Source organism: Perca flavescens, chromosome 14 (assembly GCF_004354835.1).
Source record: "Perca flavescens isolate YP-PL-M2 chromosome 14, PFLA_1.0, whole genome shotgun sequence".
NCBI classification, from domain to species: domain Eukaryota; kingdom Metazoa; phylum Chordata; class Actinopteri; order Perciformes; family Percidae; genus Perca; species Perca flavescens.
The window spans coordinates 32,087,732-32,103,729 of NC_041344.1; the positions used below are offsets into that span (position 1 = coordinate 32,087,732).

At 40.6% G+C, this 15,998-nt stretch overlaps 1 protein-coding gene across 1 annotated transcript in view; it reads right to left on the reverse strand.

Annotated features, from left to right (window-relative positions):
* nr1d2b (nuclear receptor subfamily 1, group D, member 2b) overlaps nt 1–11,224 on the reverse strand; it is a 19,867-nt gene extending 8,643 nt beyond the window's left edge. The window contains exons 1-3 of the mRNA XM_028598005.1: nt 10,629–11,224; nt 4,350–4,586; nt 3,398–3,486 (exon numbers count right to left, since the gene is read on the reverse strand). Coding sequence (XP_028453806.1) covers nt 3,398–3,486; nt 4,350–4,586; nt 10,629–10,647 — 345 coding nt within the window. The 5' untranslated portion in view covers nt 10,648–11,224. The remainder of the gene's footprint in view (nt 1–3,397; nt 3,487–4,349; nt 4,587–10,628) is intronic.
* Nucleotides 11,225–15,998: the final 4,774 nt, after the last annotated feature.

The following is a 15,998-nucleotide window of genomic DNA, read 5'->3' on the forward strand; positions in this document are numbered from 1 at the left end:
TAGTAGTAGTAGCAGTAGTAGTAGTAGCAGTAGTAGTAGTAGCAGTAGTAGTAGTAGTAGCAGTAGTAGTAGTAGCAGTAGTACCGGAGCTGCGCCAAAACTAACTCAAAGAAAGCTAGATTTGAGACCGCCATTGCCCGAGAAAAGGAAAAGAGAAATCCCAGACAAAATTGCAGAGTTTATTTCGCTTCACAATGAGGCCAATGAATGTTGTGGACGGTGAAGGTTATAAAGAATTATTATTTATTAATTTTTATTATTTTGAGCCAGGACACAGTTCCCAAAATAGAGATGGTTATGCATGCGGCGGATGCGAAATACACGTCCATACGCGCCTGCGGTTTACATGTTACCCTCCTGCTGACTAGTGTCGTGCCCCTCCCAACACACACACACACACACACACACACACACACACACACACACACACACACACACACACACACACACACACACACACACACACACACACACACACGATTCGACTATCAGTCGACTATAGAAAGATTCGTCAATTCTGATTCGAATGTGTACATCCTTAGTCGGGTACACCCCTAGTTGTTACATATTAAACTGTAATCGTACTTTATGTTAAAGGGAGACACTTTATAAGCCCATCGGGGTTTCTTGTCTTCCTTGCACTTGTTTTTATGATGGATTGGTTACTATGTACAAATTATTTTGATGTGCTAAATGAAGAAGAAAGGCTGAGACTGAGTAAAGGGCATCGTCACCATGGGTATATAGTTAATATCATTAGTAACACCTGTGCTGAGCTACCTTAAATCTGCTGTTTGACATGTCCTGCAGGAGAGGACAACACGGCCTACAGTAAAGAGTCTCCATGATAGGAGGAGTAGTTTGTGTGTGTGTGTGTGTGTGTGTGTGTGTGTGTGTGTGTGTGTGTGTGTGTGTGTGTGTGTGTGTGGGGCAGTACTTGTTGCTATGGTGATTTGCACAGTGAGGGAATAGAGAAGGGAGGAGTAGATAGTATCTGAGGTCAAACATGTCCATTTCATGATTATTATACCTCTGAAGTTCCTACTTTAATTAAAAAAACGTGAGTCCAAACGGCAAAATATTATCATCACCATAGACAGATAAGAGTCTGCCGAACGCATTGATGTGGTTTTTAGGTTTGTGGTGTCAAATATATATGATTCAGAGCAGGTTATAAAAAGGAAACCGTCTGCGTCCCTCCAGATATCTCTTCTAGTTTCTATTGGGGCCTATCGGCAGTTGGTATGCACAGGGCCAAATGTTTAAGCCCGGTGGATTCCATAGATGCATGTCTGCGACTGGCACAAATGTCCCTACATTTATAGCTATAGTTAAAGCATCTTAGCGTTAGCATCTTTGTGCAGTCTTCTTGTTTGTTTACTTCCCGTAGTGGCATTGTCAACACGCCCACTTCCTCATTGGCTGCGCTCATCTATGGAGGAAATATTTATTCATAATTCAAATTGAAAGTCCAAAGAGAAATTAAAAGTCCAAAGGGAAAACAAAGCGAGATCAAATTAAAAATATTATTATTTTTTAAATTTTCCATTTGGCTTTGGCTTTTGAATTTAATATTTGGCTTTTGAATTTCAATTTATCATTGGATTTTAATTTTCATTTGGCCTTTGAATTTCAATTTAACATTGGATTTTAATTTTCATTTAATATTTGGCTTTTAAATTTCAATTTAACATTGGATTTTAATTTTCATTTAATATTTGGCTTTTGAATTTCCATTTAACATTGCCTTTTCATTTGGACTTGACACATGTCAATGTAAATGAGGAGGCGTGGCCCAAAGGCTGGTGGGAGGGTCTGAAACCAAAGGGGTGCAGAGGCCCCTTATGAGCAGCAGGGGGGGCTTACTGCTGAGGAGCACACTGTTAAGCATCTGTCTGCAGATTCACCACTAGGCTGGGTCTTGTTATCATGTGAAACAATGATGATGTAAGCTAAACACAAACCACATTTCATGCTACAACCGTGAAGTTTTCATGTAGTTACTATAATTGGCCCGTGTTAGTGAGGACTAGATTAGGACTGGATTTAAAGCTGATTCTGGTTCCCAACTTCGCCCCAGGTGTGTCTGTTTAAAACACGACTCAGACAACTTCTCTCTTTTGATGTTATATTTAATTAAGCAACAGTAGAAACATGGGTGTGGGTAGCTCTGCTTACGTGTGTTTGTGTGTGGTCAGATCTCGAGGGCACACACACACACACACACACACACACACACACACACACACACACACACACACACACACACACACACACACACACACACACACACACACACACACACACACACACACACACACACACACACACACACACACACACACACACACACACACACACACACACACACACACACACACACACAATCTCAACCGGATAGTCATCGTCCGAACTGCGACCTCTCCTTTTTCTTTCTCTCTTTTTTCTCCGGGAGGTGCATGTCCGCGCTATTCTCCGACATGGAGCCTCCTCACAACTATCATAAAAAAGCAATCGATTTTATAATCTAGATCCGGAGTTTGCCGTATTAGCAGCAGCAAACAACAGATGGCCGCGTTAGTACCGTTTGTTTTTTTTTACTCATATAATATTTTGAATATACATTTAAATGTGTTTCTTTTGACTATTCAAATACATATTTGAATTTAGAATATTCGATGACAGCCCTAATTGGAATAATCACTTTTTAATGAAAGCATGTCCAATAACAAAGGACTCAAATTAATTGAATTCCTTGCAGTTTTGAATTTCAGTAAGACTATATAATACTGGCTAGTACGGAAGCTTAATGCATTTACTTGAAAAACCCTGTTTTTACGAGTTTACTATCTCATTAATTAAGGAAAAACTCAAAATCAGGATTAAACTTTACAGATGGGATGTATTTGCTTCCAAGGCATCGAACACTCTATGCTAGCCTGAAGAAAGCTTCACACAAGAGAGCAGTTTGAGCTGTTTTTCTGAATTTCTGTTTGTCTGAATTAACGAGATCGTTAACTCAGACAAGTTTTAGACTGATATGCTTCCACAGGCTACCCAGCATATCAGTCTAAAACGTGTGTGAGTGTGTGTGCGTTTGTTCTTCCACTATGGCTTACTGTGGTGTGTTTGTCACTGTACTCTGCTCCCCCACAGTTAACTAGGCCACACAGCAACATGAAGTATGAGGGGCGGCCGATATAAATATGAGCAGAGTGAACTAGTTTCACCGAGTCTCTGCTTGTAGCTGTGCAGATGGCTAGTGACCCACTTCAGCTACAGCCACTGGTAGCACTCAGGTAGCAGGGACAATGATTCTGATTCAGTGCCGTGTGTGTGTGTGTGTGTGTGTGTGTGTGTGTGTGTGTGTGTGTGTGTGTGTGTGTGTGTGTGAGACCTTGCAGCCCTCGCAGGCGTGGACACCGTAGTGGAAGCCAGAGGCCACGTCGCCGCACACCTTACACAGCAGCACCAGGCCATTGATTTCTGATCGATGCAAAAACAAATTCTTATAGTTCACCTGGAAAAGGGACAACTAGTGATTTTGCATGTGTTAGCGTCTTAACTAATATTATTCATTTATAACCAACGACTTTCCAACGTGTAAGGCAGTGGTTCCCAGTTAGAACAGCTGGGGCGCTGCAACACTACACAGAAATAAATAATGCATGGTTCTGCTGAACTGCTGTTCTACAACTACCAAAACAAAGACAATTGAAAATATTTGTATCTACAAAAAGGGGCGCCCGGCTGAAAAGTTTGGGAACCACTGGTGTAAGGTAAGTATTTCAAGATAAAATCGCAACGCATGATAGAGTGACCAATTCCATATGATGCTGTACAATTAATTGCCAAAGACCGAATTGTGATTAACAATATATAATTGTCTCTTTCAGTCAAATTTAAAATATTTATTTATTACTTTTTCATACAAATTAAAGATTTGAATGAATTGGTTATATCAGTGTTATGTGACCCAGATAATGTAATAACACAGGTACACAGCCTATGAAGTAAACCACGCCTCTTTATTATCATGAAAAAAAATGTCTAACTGTATCCCCCCCTTGTTATTTTTGTTGTTATGAACGTGTATAGGATCAAGTGCCACCGACTAACAATTGAAATAATAATAAAAAATATATAGTCTGACAATAATCACTTTTTTATTACAATTTGGCATATCTAACAACTACCAGTCATACACCGTTAGACCTTAGTTAACTGCTAACATTAGCATTAACATTAGCAGTTAACTGCAGTCAAACAAAGAATCCACGATAACGTCAAAAAAAATTGACAATTAGACAATTATGTAATAATTGTTACAGGCCTAGTGACCGTCTTACTTGTAATGCCACATTTGGCAGCAGAGGAGGAGCGTCCATTTTTCGGAGTCCCTTGGAGGTTTGGGCCGCCGGTGGCGAGCGCGGGGTCGGCCCACTGGACCAGCTGCTGGCAGCTGGGCGAAGAGCCGTGCGGCGGGGAGGCCGACTGGTAGCTGCCGTTGGAGGAGTCGCTGTGACACGACTCCGGGCTGGAGCCGGAGCCGGAGCTGGACGAGCTGATGTAGGCTATTACTCCACCTGGTGGACAACAGAGAGAAAAAGGTGCCATGATGACAGGAACTGCAGCAACAACTCAACACTGGGCCCACATTAGTGCTGGAAGAGAATGATGCACGTCAGCTGTGTTGTGATTTCTCTAATGGGTAAGATGTTTTTTTTTTTTTATAAATACATCTTACTGTCACCAAATCCCACGTGCAGACCCAAACCAGGATTGACTGCGTCTACAGGGTTTGTGCAGGTTTCAGCAAGTCAAATTTAAGAATTTTTAAGACCTTTATGAATGAAATTTAAGACCTATAACACAACATTCAAGTTCAACAATATGTAGTTCAAAAATGACTTGCAAAGTAAATACATTTATTCAAATTGGAACACTTGGTTGGCATTAAAGGAATTGCTCTAAGCTGGTTTAAGTCCTATTTCTCTGATCGATCTCAATTTGTTAATGTTAATGATAAATCCTCCAAGTACGCTAAAGTTAGCCATGGGGTTCCTCAAGGCTTAGTGCTTGGACCAATTCTATTCTCCTTATATTTGCTTCCTATAGGCAATATTATTAGGAAACACTCAATTAACTTTCACTGTTATGCGGATGACACCCAATTATACTTGTCAATCAAACCAGATGAAAACAGTCAGCTAGCTAAATTTCAAGCGTGCATTAAAGATATAAAATCCTGGATGACCTATAATTTTCTGATGTTAAACCCTAACAAAACTGAAGTTATTGTACTGGGACCTAAACACCTCAGAACTATTTATTTTTGATCAGGATATATCCTTTAATGCCAATCTAAAACAAACCTCTTTTCATCTTCGTAACATTGCCAAAATTAGGAATATCCTGTCTCAAAACTGAAAAACTAGTCCATGCATTTGTTACGTCCAGGCTGGACTATTGTAATTCCCTACTGTCAGGTTGCTCAAATAAGTCCCTTAAGACTCTCCAGCTGATCCAGAATGCTGCAGCGCGTGTTCTCACAAGAACTAAGAAAAGAGATCATATTTCTCCTGTATTAGCTTCTCTGCACTGGCTCCCTGTTGAATCCAGGATTGAGTTTAAAATCCTTCTCTTGACCTACAAAGCTCTAAATGGTCTAGCACCATCATATCTAGAAGAGCTCCTAATACCCTATTGTCCCACTAGAGCACTGCGCTCCCAGAATGAAGAGTTACTGGTGGTTCCTAGAGTCTCTAAAAGTAGAATGGGAGCCAGAGCCTTCAGTTATCAACTCCTCTCCTATGGAACCAGCTCCCGATCTGGGTTCGGGGGGCAGAAACTGTAATCGCTTTCAAGAATGAACTTAAAACTCTCCTATTTGATAAAGCTTATAGTTAGGGAGTGAGGAGTTGCAGTGTTCACCTAACTGGTCCACCTGCTTCTCTTCATAATTGTTAGATTAATAACATATAACAAAAGTAGAGGGAGGCAGGCCAGCCAAGCCCGATCCGGCAGGGGGAGAGTTCTAAACCCAAAAAAGCTACCTCTCCTTATGACCTGTCTCTCTTAGTTACGCTGTTATAGTTCTAGACTGCCGGGGGACTTCCTTCCTTCCTTTGACACACTGAGCTGCTCTCTCCTCTCCCTTTCTATTACTATTACTATTTGTGTGTATCCCGTCCCAGAAATGCTTGTTATTAATCCTAGCTTCTGGGGAGTTTACTCCCCGGAGTCCTTATGTTTTTTCCCCCAGCGTATTTCCTTGGAGAACGTTGGCACCAAGATCCTGGTTCCAGCTATAGCCGTGGTCCTGCTGCACTCCCTGCTGAGCTCAGCGGTGCCCTGCAATGTCATGCTGCTTCCAGCTGAACCCTGCAGCTTCCTGCTGAACCCTGCAGCTTCCCGCTACATCCAGTCACTGTTCCATTATTAATGTGACTACTATTGCCACGGTTCATCACACCCCCAACCGGCCCGTCAGACACCGCCTACCAAGAGCCTGGGTCTGTCCGAGGTTTCTTCCCAAGAGGGAGTTTTTCCTCGCCACTGTCGCACTGCTTGCTCTTGAGGGAATTACTGTAATTGTTGGAATTGTTGGTGCTTTGTAAATTATAGAGTGTGGTCTAGACCTACTCTATCTGTAAAGTATCTCGAGATAACCTATGTTAGGATTTGATACTATAAATAAAATTGAATTGAAAAAAAAAAGCGAAATGGAGTAATAATAGTCGGTAAATATACATACAGTTTAAAATTATTTATGATCTAGAGCCTAATACTTCAGCGCATTTAAGACTTTTTAAGGCAGAGCGGAGACCCTGATCTACTGAGGAGTAATGCGTGTGCATCAAAGCACATAAATGTGTATTACTCCGCTGCAGAAAATAATCCCCATCAAATGCACCTCCTGTTTGAGTCACGGTTAGGGAAAAAACAGCTGTTTTAGGAAATTACTTGGGTCTTTCTGAAGAAATAAAGCTATATATTTGTAAGATTTATGCTTTCAGTAGTAGGGTTGGGTCAATGATTCCCCCAATCAATTTGATTCCAATTCACAGGGTCGCAAACCTCGCAATTCAATTACATTTCCGATTCAATATGAAATAAGTTAGGGATGTTTCAGTTACAATACCAATTTTGCTTGAATATAAATGCTTCTCAAACAAATTATGGTGTAAATTTTAAGGGTTGCTTTTTGTTATTTTATTGAACCAGGTTAATGTTTACATTAAGAATTGACCCCTAAAAAGTTATACATGGGTTATTCATCCATTGTGAAAAGGCATACAGCCTATTAAAAGATTGATTTCGGGATTTTATTAATCAGCATCAGATCACTGATCGATTTTAATTGGAGAATTGATTGTTTTAACCTATTCATTAGGAATCAATGGGCTTGGGAATAGGAAAGGCAGAAAGAAAGTGACTGCCTTATCCTTTAAATTCCATTTTATCTTTACTTTCTATTTAAAAAAAAATATTGTCTTAAATTTTCTTTTCATGGTATAAGAAGCAACACAATCAAATGTGTCTTCTCATTATTCCCCAATTTCCTGCTGCTATGGTGCTCTCGCACCAAATGTATTAAAAATCCCTCTATCAAACGCTGTGTCCAGCACTGTGACATCCTAATCCCTTAATGTTCTGTTCAGTATATTCAAGTTTCTGTAGGCAGCGCTGTTGTCTTTGTCTCTTCTGTCATGGTCATGTCTATCACTGCTCATGCCAAGTCCCTGTCCTTTCCTTTCCCCTTAAATGAAATGTACAGTCAGGCTTGTAACAGTTATTACATAATTGTCTATTTATTTTTTACATAATAGCGGTTTCTTTGTTTAACCACAATTAATTGCTAACATTAGCTAAGGTCTTAATGACTGGTAAGTGTTGATTTTGTTTAGATATGCCAAATTTTTGTTTGTTAAGACTTTTTGTGGTTGCCATTTTAGGCCTTTATTTAATAGGACAAATTAGAAATGGAAGGGGAGAGAGAGGGGGAATGACACGCAGGTGATCTACAGAGGTGCACGCTCTACCACGTTTGCTACATAGGTGCACGCTCTACCAGGTGAACTACAGAGGTGCACGCTCTACCAGGTGAACTACAGAGGTGCACGCTCTACCAGGTGATCTACAGAGGTGCACGCTCTACCACGTTTGCTACATAGGTGCACGCTCTACCAGGTGAACTACAGAGGTGCACGCTCTACCAGGTGAACTACAGAGGTGCACGCTCTACCAGGTGATCTACAGAGGTGCACGCTCTACCAGGTGATCTACAGAGGTGCACGCTCTACCAGGTGATCTACAGAGGTGTACGCTCTACCAGGTGAGCTACAGAGGTGCACGCTCTACAGAGGTGCACGCTCTACCAGGTGAGCTACAGAGGTGCACGCTCTACCAGGTGATCTACAGAGGTGTACGCTCTACCAGGTGATCTACAGAGGTGCACGCTCTACCAGGTGATCTACAGAGGTGTACGCTCTACCAGGTGAGCTACAGAGGTGCAAGCTCTACCAGGTGAGCTACAGAGGCGCCCTTGTTATTATATACTGTAAGTGATTATTGGTCAGACTATATATCTTTTTATTATTACAATTGTTAGTTGTTGGCACTTGACCCTATACATGTTCATAACAGCAAAAATGACAAGGGTGGATACAGTTAGAAAAAATGTTTTATGCTAATAAAGAGGCGCGGTTTGCTGTGAATTTGTGTTATTACATTATCTGGGTCACATAATTATATTATATTATATATATATATATATATATACACACACACACACACACTTGACTGAAATAGACAATTATATTGTTAACCGCAATTGTTTCTGAGACAATTAGTTGTACAGCAATATTGGAAATGGTTACAGCTCCATGTACAGTGAGTGTAGCAGTGTTGTTGTGGAACTAACAAGCTTAACATTAGGAGGACAGATCATATTACGACAACAGCTTCCTCAGCCATTAGGAGCTGAGCAGACAGGCTGCTGCTGTCGCTGAGACGGTCCTCCCCACCCTCAACATAGGCTGACCTGATTTCTTCCACTGCCATTCCCAGTGATTAGGCAACAGCCATTACATAATTTCAGCTTCACAAGGTTGTGTGGTAGGTAGTCTGGCCTGTCCCTGCAGCTTTTCACATAATACAGGCTCCCTCACAAAAGGATCTTCTCTCCAAAAAGTCCACTCTTAATGGGTCGACTTTTTAAAACCTGACAGGACATATACGTTATATAAGTGATATATTTAATCTCAAGTATGTCGACACCCAATCCCTATTTTTTAAAATGATTTTCAGACTTATTTTGACCGTTTATTAATAGCAGTACTGGCATAAAAGCGGACTGGGAAATGTGTTTAACTGTACCATGTTATTTTCCACATAAAATGGGACAAATGTATTTGAAAATACATATTTCCGTGTGGTAGATAATATGGAGCATTTTACAACCTCTGGTGTTTTTCCAGAATAAAACCTTTGTCAAAATGCCATGAATCACATCAAATTGTATATCACAAAGTAATGATATTAACAAGGCCCAACAACCCTCAAAATGTAACGGTTATTAATCCTGCTAAGTAGATCATCACATAGTACTATAATGATGTATTAAAATGACAAATTATAAGTTTGTATTGAGGATTAAATCGCCAAACGTTTGTTCTTGGTTTGATTTATTCTATCCAAATTTGACAAAGTTGGATAACTGACTCTAGGGATTGCTGCATTCAGGTCCCATGGGAAATGTCAACTTTTCAACACTTACAAGTCAATGGGAAACGTGTTGGTACATCTCACTCAGTTTGTAGCTCCTAACTAAATCAAAATAATTTGGAGAAATTAAGTAATTTGGGTCCTGTCATTTGATTTTGTACTAAAAAGCATTCATTTTAGTTTTTCAAAGGGAATGTAACACAAACTATTTATATTATAACACTGAATTCACTGAATAAACCCATTTATTTTAACATCAAAACCAGAGTTCACATTATATAATATCACATAAAAACTGAGTTGAACTAGTTTTTTAGCCAAAGGCCCTGAATAATAGCATTGTATCCATAGACAGTATATATCCCATGAGCCCTGAATGCACCAAAACTATCGACACGCCCCCACGTGGAGCAAGCATGTTTTTTTCCCCGGGAAAACTGGGTCACAGCGATCTGCTGTGTGATGCCTCACGTGTATCGCGGCGAGACACCACACTATCTTGACGGGAGCAATTATGCAATGGCTACGTCACGGCACCGCTTGGCCAATGAGCGGCGACGCACGGGGAGCGTAAACACAAATGCACATGGCTAGACTGATGGGTCCATGTGAGAGGAGACGACTGCAGTGCTGAACTGTAACTTGGCTAACGTTAACAACAACAGCCCGCTGGCACCCCTAACCCAGTTTAATAGCAACACACCATTGCAGTGTACCTTTAACATTTTAAAGTGCGTTGCCAGACTGCAGAGATATACAACCAGTATCCTAGTCGTGCTACTTTTACAAAACGCAATTTCCCTGAACATAATGGCAGGATGTGACCACAATATTAAGCCCACTGTAACACGCTGTAACGTTACCTTATATCACTTAAACTGGGGTTGAAGCACACTTACCGGCTTTGGTCGACTCCATATCCTGTGACTTTTGGGGGTTTTCCTCCTCCTATGCTACCTCAGTGCCGAAGCCGTGTTTCTGTTTGTGTTCAGCAACTGAAAAGTCGCTGAATGACCCCGGTTGAGAAACTGGCTGTTAAGCTACAACATCGAAATGAACGACACCTAACGTTAAACCCGGTAAAAAAGAAAAGAAAAGAGAAATAAACGTCGTCAGTGACAAACGACTAGCAAACCAACCAAAAAAAAATCGTACATGAAACCGAAGCAGTTAAGTAGTCAGAGACCGGGGTTTCAACGACGTCAAAATACCCGTTTTTCGTCCTGAAGGTTTTTTACTCTACCGACAGAGACAAACACAGCTCGCCTGTTTTCACTGTAATTGAGGTAATATCTTGAAATATGCCGTATCCCATTCAAAGCTAGTATGAGGAGAAAAGCTGCGATACAGGCACAACTCAGTGGTGTGAAGGACTGGTTGCAGTGACTGTTCCGACTGAGTCGAGTGTGCAACCATGTGACCCAGTTGGTCGGCTCCTCCTACAGCCCAGCGCTGGTGTCAATGTAACCCACTGACATACTTTCATCAGTCAAAGTGAACTCAGACGTGGTCAAGTACATCCTGTGCCCCCAAAAAACCCAAAGTACGTTGCAGTAGAATAACAGATTGGTATGTATCCAAATTGTTGGTAATAATACTAAAACAGAGGTTTCACTGATTGGTCGACACTGTGCAACTGATCAGCACTTAAACCTCAGCTGGGTTCTTTAGTTCATTATGCCAGAAACTCAAGATCATATTTGACTCAAACCTTACCTTAGAAAAGCAGCTCGACACAGGTTCAAGCATGTTTCCTTTTTTTTCTTCTTCACAAATAAATAAATCCTTTCTGTCTTTCAGTGACATGGAGAAGGTCATTCATGCTTGTTTTTCTAGATTAGATTACCACTCCTTGCAGTATTCCTGCCTCACGCAGGCCTACTACAACTGGTTCAGAATTCTGCTGCCAGACTTTTAATGGGCACTAACAATTGGGAGCACATTACACCTGTCCTAGAATCATTGCACTGGCTTCCTTTACATTTCAGAATCGATTTTAAAATGGTATTACTTGCTTTAAAAGAACAACTTGGACTGGCCCCAGAGTATATAATGGATCTCTATGAGAGATGTGGTGTGGGTGATCTCTAACACCCTATGAGCCTGAACGTAATCTGAGATCATCTAGTCAGCTACTTCTTGCTGTTCCCAGGTGTAATCTTGTGACTATTAGAGGTGATCAGGCTTATGCTGTTAACCCCCAAACTCTGGAACGCACATCCTGTAGAGATAGGATCATTTGCATCCGTATCGACTTTTAAAAATGCATTTTTTTTGTCCCACAGTTATGTGTCTATTTGTGCATAGTTTGTCCATGTGCATATGTGTGGCGAAACGTGTACAGAGCATGCTTGTATGGGTATATGTATTTATATGCACCTATTTGCGTGTAAGCAAATATTTATACACATTTATGTTTCCAAATTAGTTTCTGTTGTCTTGTATTACTATTTGTATTCTATTATTGATATATGCTGCTTTGTTTTAATAATTAATTTTACTATTGCCTAATTTATTTGTTTTTATTGTCTTGTAAAGCACTTTGTAAAGTGCTATATAAATAAATGTATTATTATTATTATTATTATTATTATTATTAGAAGGTAAAATGTCTGATGGAAGTTTTGAAAGATATTTCTAAACCCAAGTAAAACTTTCCTCTTATTTGCCCTATGTATTTTACTGCCAAATTTTTACTGAAATATTTTCTTTCCTCTGTTGTTTTGACCAATGCCATAGCCATGATTTTAAAAGTTGGCTACTAATAACTAAACTGACATACATTTTTTCTATTTTTTGAAATGTGTTTATAAACTACTAATTTGCAACAGCAAATATGTTTTGTTTGAAATGTAATGCCACCCAGATAAGCCTCTGAAACAAACGGTGAATGGACTGATTGAGCATGCCTTACATATGGAGGCAGCGCTCACAGGTTAAACTGTTTTCACTGTTAACTCCAGCCTGCAGTTAAGTTTCATACACTTTAATGATGAACCAGAGAATTACACCCATTAAAGTGATGGTTCGGAGTAATTTCACCCTAGGGTCCTTTGCACCATGACCTTGAGCCAAACACCCCCCCAGAAGCTTTTTTCACCTGGGTCGAACATTGGGAGAGTTAGCGTAGAGTAGCGTTATCAGCTGAATAGCTTATTAGCGCAGGGGCTAATGGACCCACGTTTGTATCTGGTAAATGACCCCACTAATAATGCCCAAAATGATACCAAACTTCTACACTAGTACAAATAGGTTATGTACTCATAAAACGATGGATTGGAAAGTTTGTAAGAACACCAGAAGTTTATGAACACTTGCCTGCTCTCTTCTGCTCTCTGTTGCTTCTGCAGCTGCTGCTTACTAAAAAAAAAGTTAAATTAAAAAATATTTTTGTTGCATCTCTTTTCGGTGTTGTAATTTGTAGACGTCCCTAAGCACTCGTCTCACAGCAGCAACAACAGCAGAGAGCAGAAGCCAGCAGGCAAGTGTTCATAAACTTCTGGTGTACTTACAAACTTTCCAATCCATCGTTTTATGAGTACATAACCTATATGTACTACTGTAGACGTTTGGTATTATTTCGGGCATTATTAGTGGGGTCATTTACCAGATACAAATGTGGGTCCATTAGCCCCTGCGCTAAGCTATTCAGCTGATAACGCTGCTATGCTAACTCTCCCAATGTTAGACCCAGGTGAAAAAAGCTTCTCGGGGGGTGTTTAGCTCGAGGTCATGGTGCAAAGGACCCTAGGGTAAATTACTCCAAACCATCACTTTAACTCTGAATAATTACCAAATCCTGATGCGGGCTGTGAGCCAGACCTGTGCTCGGAGAGCCTTGATATAGCCCAAATAGGCTATTTTAAAAGTTTAGTCGTGTCCTGCTCCATCACCATCTGGTATGCTGCAGCCACTGCTAAGAACAAGCCAGGCTGCAGCGTATCATTCGCTCTGCTGAGAAGGTGATTGGCTGCAATCTGCCGTTGCTCCACGACCTGTAGGCCTCCAGGACGCGAGGCGGCCAGAAAAGATTGTAGCCGATCCCTCTCAAACTGTTTGAACCTTTCACCCTCACTGCACATATTATGATGACTATTGTGTGTTGCACAACGGGCAGCGCGCAATTTTGTTGGCAAGAGGCAATCTCTGCATGCAACATGAGCATGTCCATGCAGAGTGATGCAACAGTCTGTGCTTTGTGTATATGCGTATGTATGTATGCACTATGTTGTGCTGATTTTTTTTAAGCAGCAGATATTGTTAGTTGGTCCAAGAAAAATTTCCTTCAGGACAATAAAATCTATCTTATTTTACATCTGCCCATTGCACATAATATATATATTTTTTGTATTCTGCATTGAACCCACACAGGCTCCTTTTTCTTATGCTAAACAGCGATTTTGTATTTATTGTTTAATTCTTATTTTTTTATTGTTTAATATGTTTACACCAATCACCATGGCAAATTCCACATAGGTGTAAATTACTGTGGCAAAAAACAATTTGTGATCAACTTTTTTTATTGGCACCTTCATACATACAAAACAAATTCCACACCATGTGACAGGTAATAGCAGATGGTGCACAGAACAGATCAACACAAATTGAACAAGAACAATGGCTTTGTTAATGCTTGCTGTAGAGAGCTCAAGCTTAACTATGTCCAGAAAATACGGCAACCACTGTTTGTTGTGGTGGGTGGGTGGGGGGGTGAGCCAGCGCTGAGCTATCATTTTCTTGGTTGCAGTTGAGCCGGCTAGCCAAATTTTCCTCTGTCTTCCAAGCAGGTGTAATTTTGAGTTGTCATTAAAGTGATGGTTCGGAGTAATTTTGGGGGGACGTCACAAATTACAACACCGAAAAGAGATACAACATATTCAATATTTATTGATTTAATGATTAAATAAGGTTGTGTCTTCAAACTTACCTCAATTATAACTTGTCTCCTGCTAGTTGTACTACAGCACTTTTAAAAAATAAGTGAAATTAACAAATATTTTTGTTGTATCTCTTTTCAGTGTTGTAATTTGTAGACGTCCCTAAGCACTCGTCTTACTGCCGGTAGCATAGCAGCAGAGAGCAGAAACCAGCAGGCAAGTGTTATTTAAATAAACTCCTGGTGTACTTACAAACTTTACAATCCATTGTTTTATGAGTACATAACCTTTTTGTACTAGTGTAGAAGTTTGGTATCATTTGGGGCATTATTAGTGGGGTAATGTACAAGATACACTCTTGGAACCATTAGTGCCTGAACTAGGCTATTCAGCTGATAACACTAACTCGCCCAATGTTCGACCCAGGTGAAAAAAGCTTCTGGGGGGTTGTTTGGTGCGAGGTCGTGGTGCAAAGGACCCTAGGGTGAAATTACTCCGAACCATCACTTTAAGTAAAAAAACAATTGTGTCAGTAGGAATTCGACATCCTATCACATCAGGTATTATTGATGTTGTTTTATTCCAGAACTCATGCACCTGTTCACAATCCCAGACCATGTGCAGGGAAGTTCCAGTTTGTTCAAGTTGACAGAACGTGCAATAGGGAGTGGGAATGACTTTAGAGATGTATCTCTTCTGAGGAGTCCAATATGTCCTATGACACATGTTGAAGTGGATATACTGGCGATTTGGGTTCTTGGAACAGTGGAAAATGTTGTCCCAAACTGTCTCCCAATTAATTGTGTTCCCCTCAGGGCTCAGCTCTTGCTCACATTTCTTTACTATTAGTAGTTCTCCTATGGATACTTGCATCAGTTTAGCATAACTCTTGGACACTAATCCTCTCACAGGAAAATCAACAAACCATTTAATGACTGGTTGCGCCTCAAGACTGTTTCCCCACAACAAACCCTTTTCTGATTCTGATTGGAATCATTTGGTACCCCCCGCCCCAACGGCAAATTGGCTGGTAACCACAAACCCCTGGGCACTCACCCGATATCATAGATAGATAATCCGGCCCAGCACACCGGAATAGTGGATCCAGTTCTGAGCCGTTCTCTCCCCGCACCAAACACCCCGAAAGTAACTATGACCCAGTTAATTAATGAACATAAAGTAGGATACTTTAACACTTTAATGATCCCTCACAGTCGCATCCTCCATAAATAAAGACACTGCAACTATAAATGGTAACAGCACACACATTTAAAAATAAATATGCATATAAATGTAAGTCAGTGGACTGAAGCCCCTGGGTATCTTTTCCGGTCCTGCTCTAAGCTCACAAGGTTTTGGGTTGACATTTTTTCATTTGTACAGTGTCGTGTG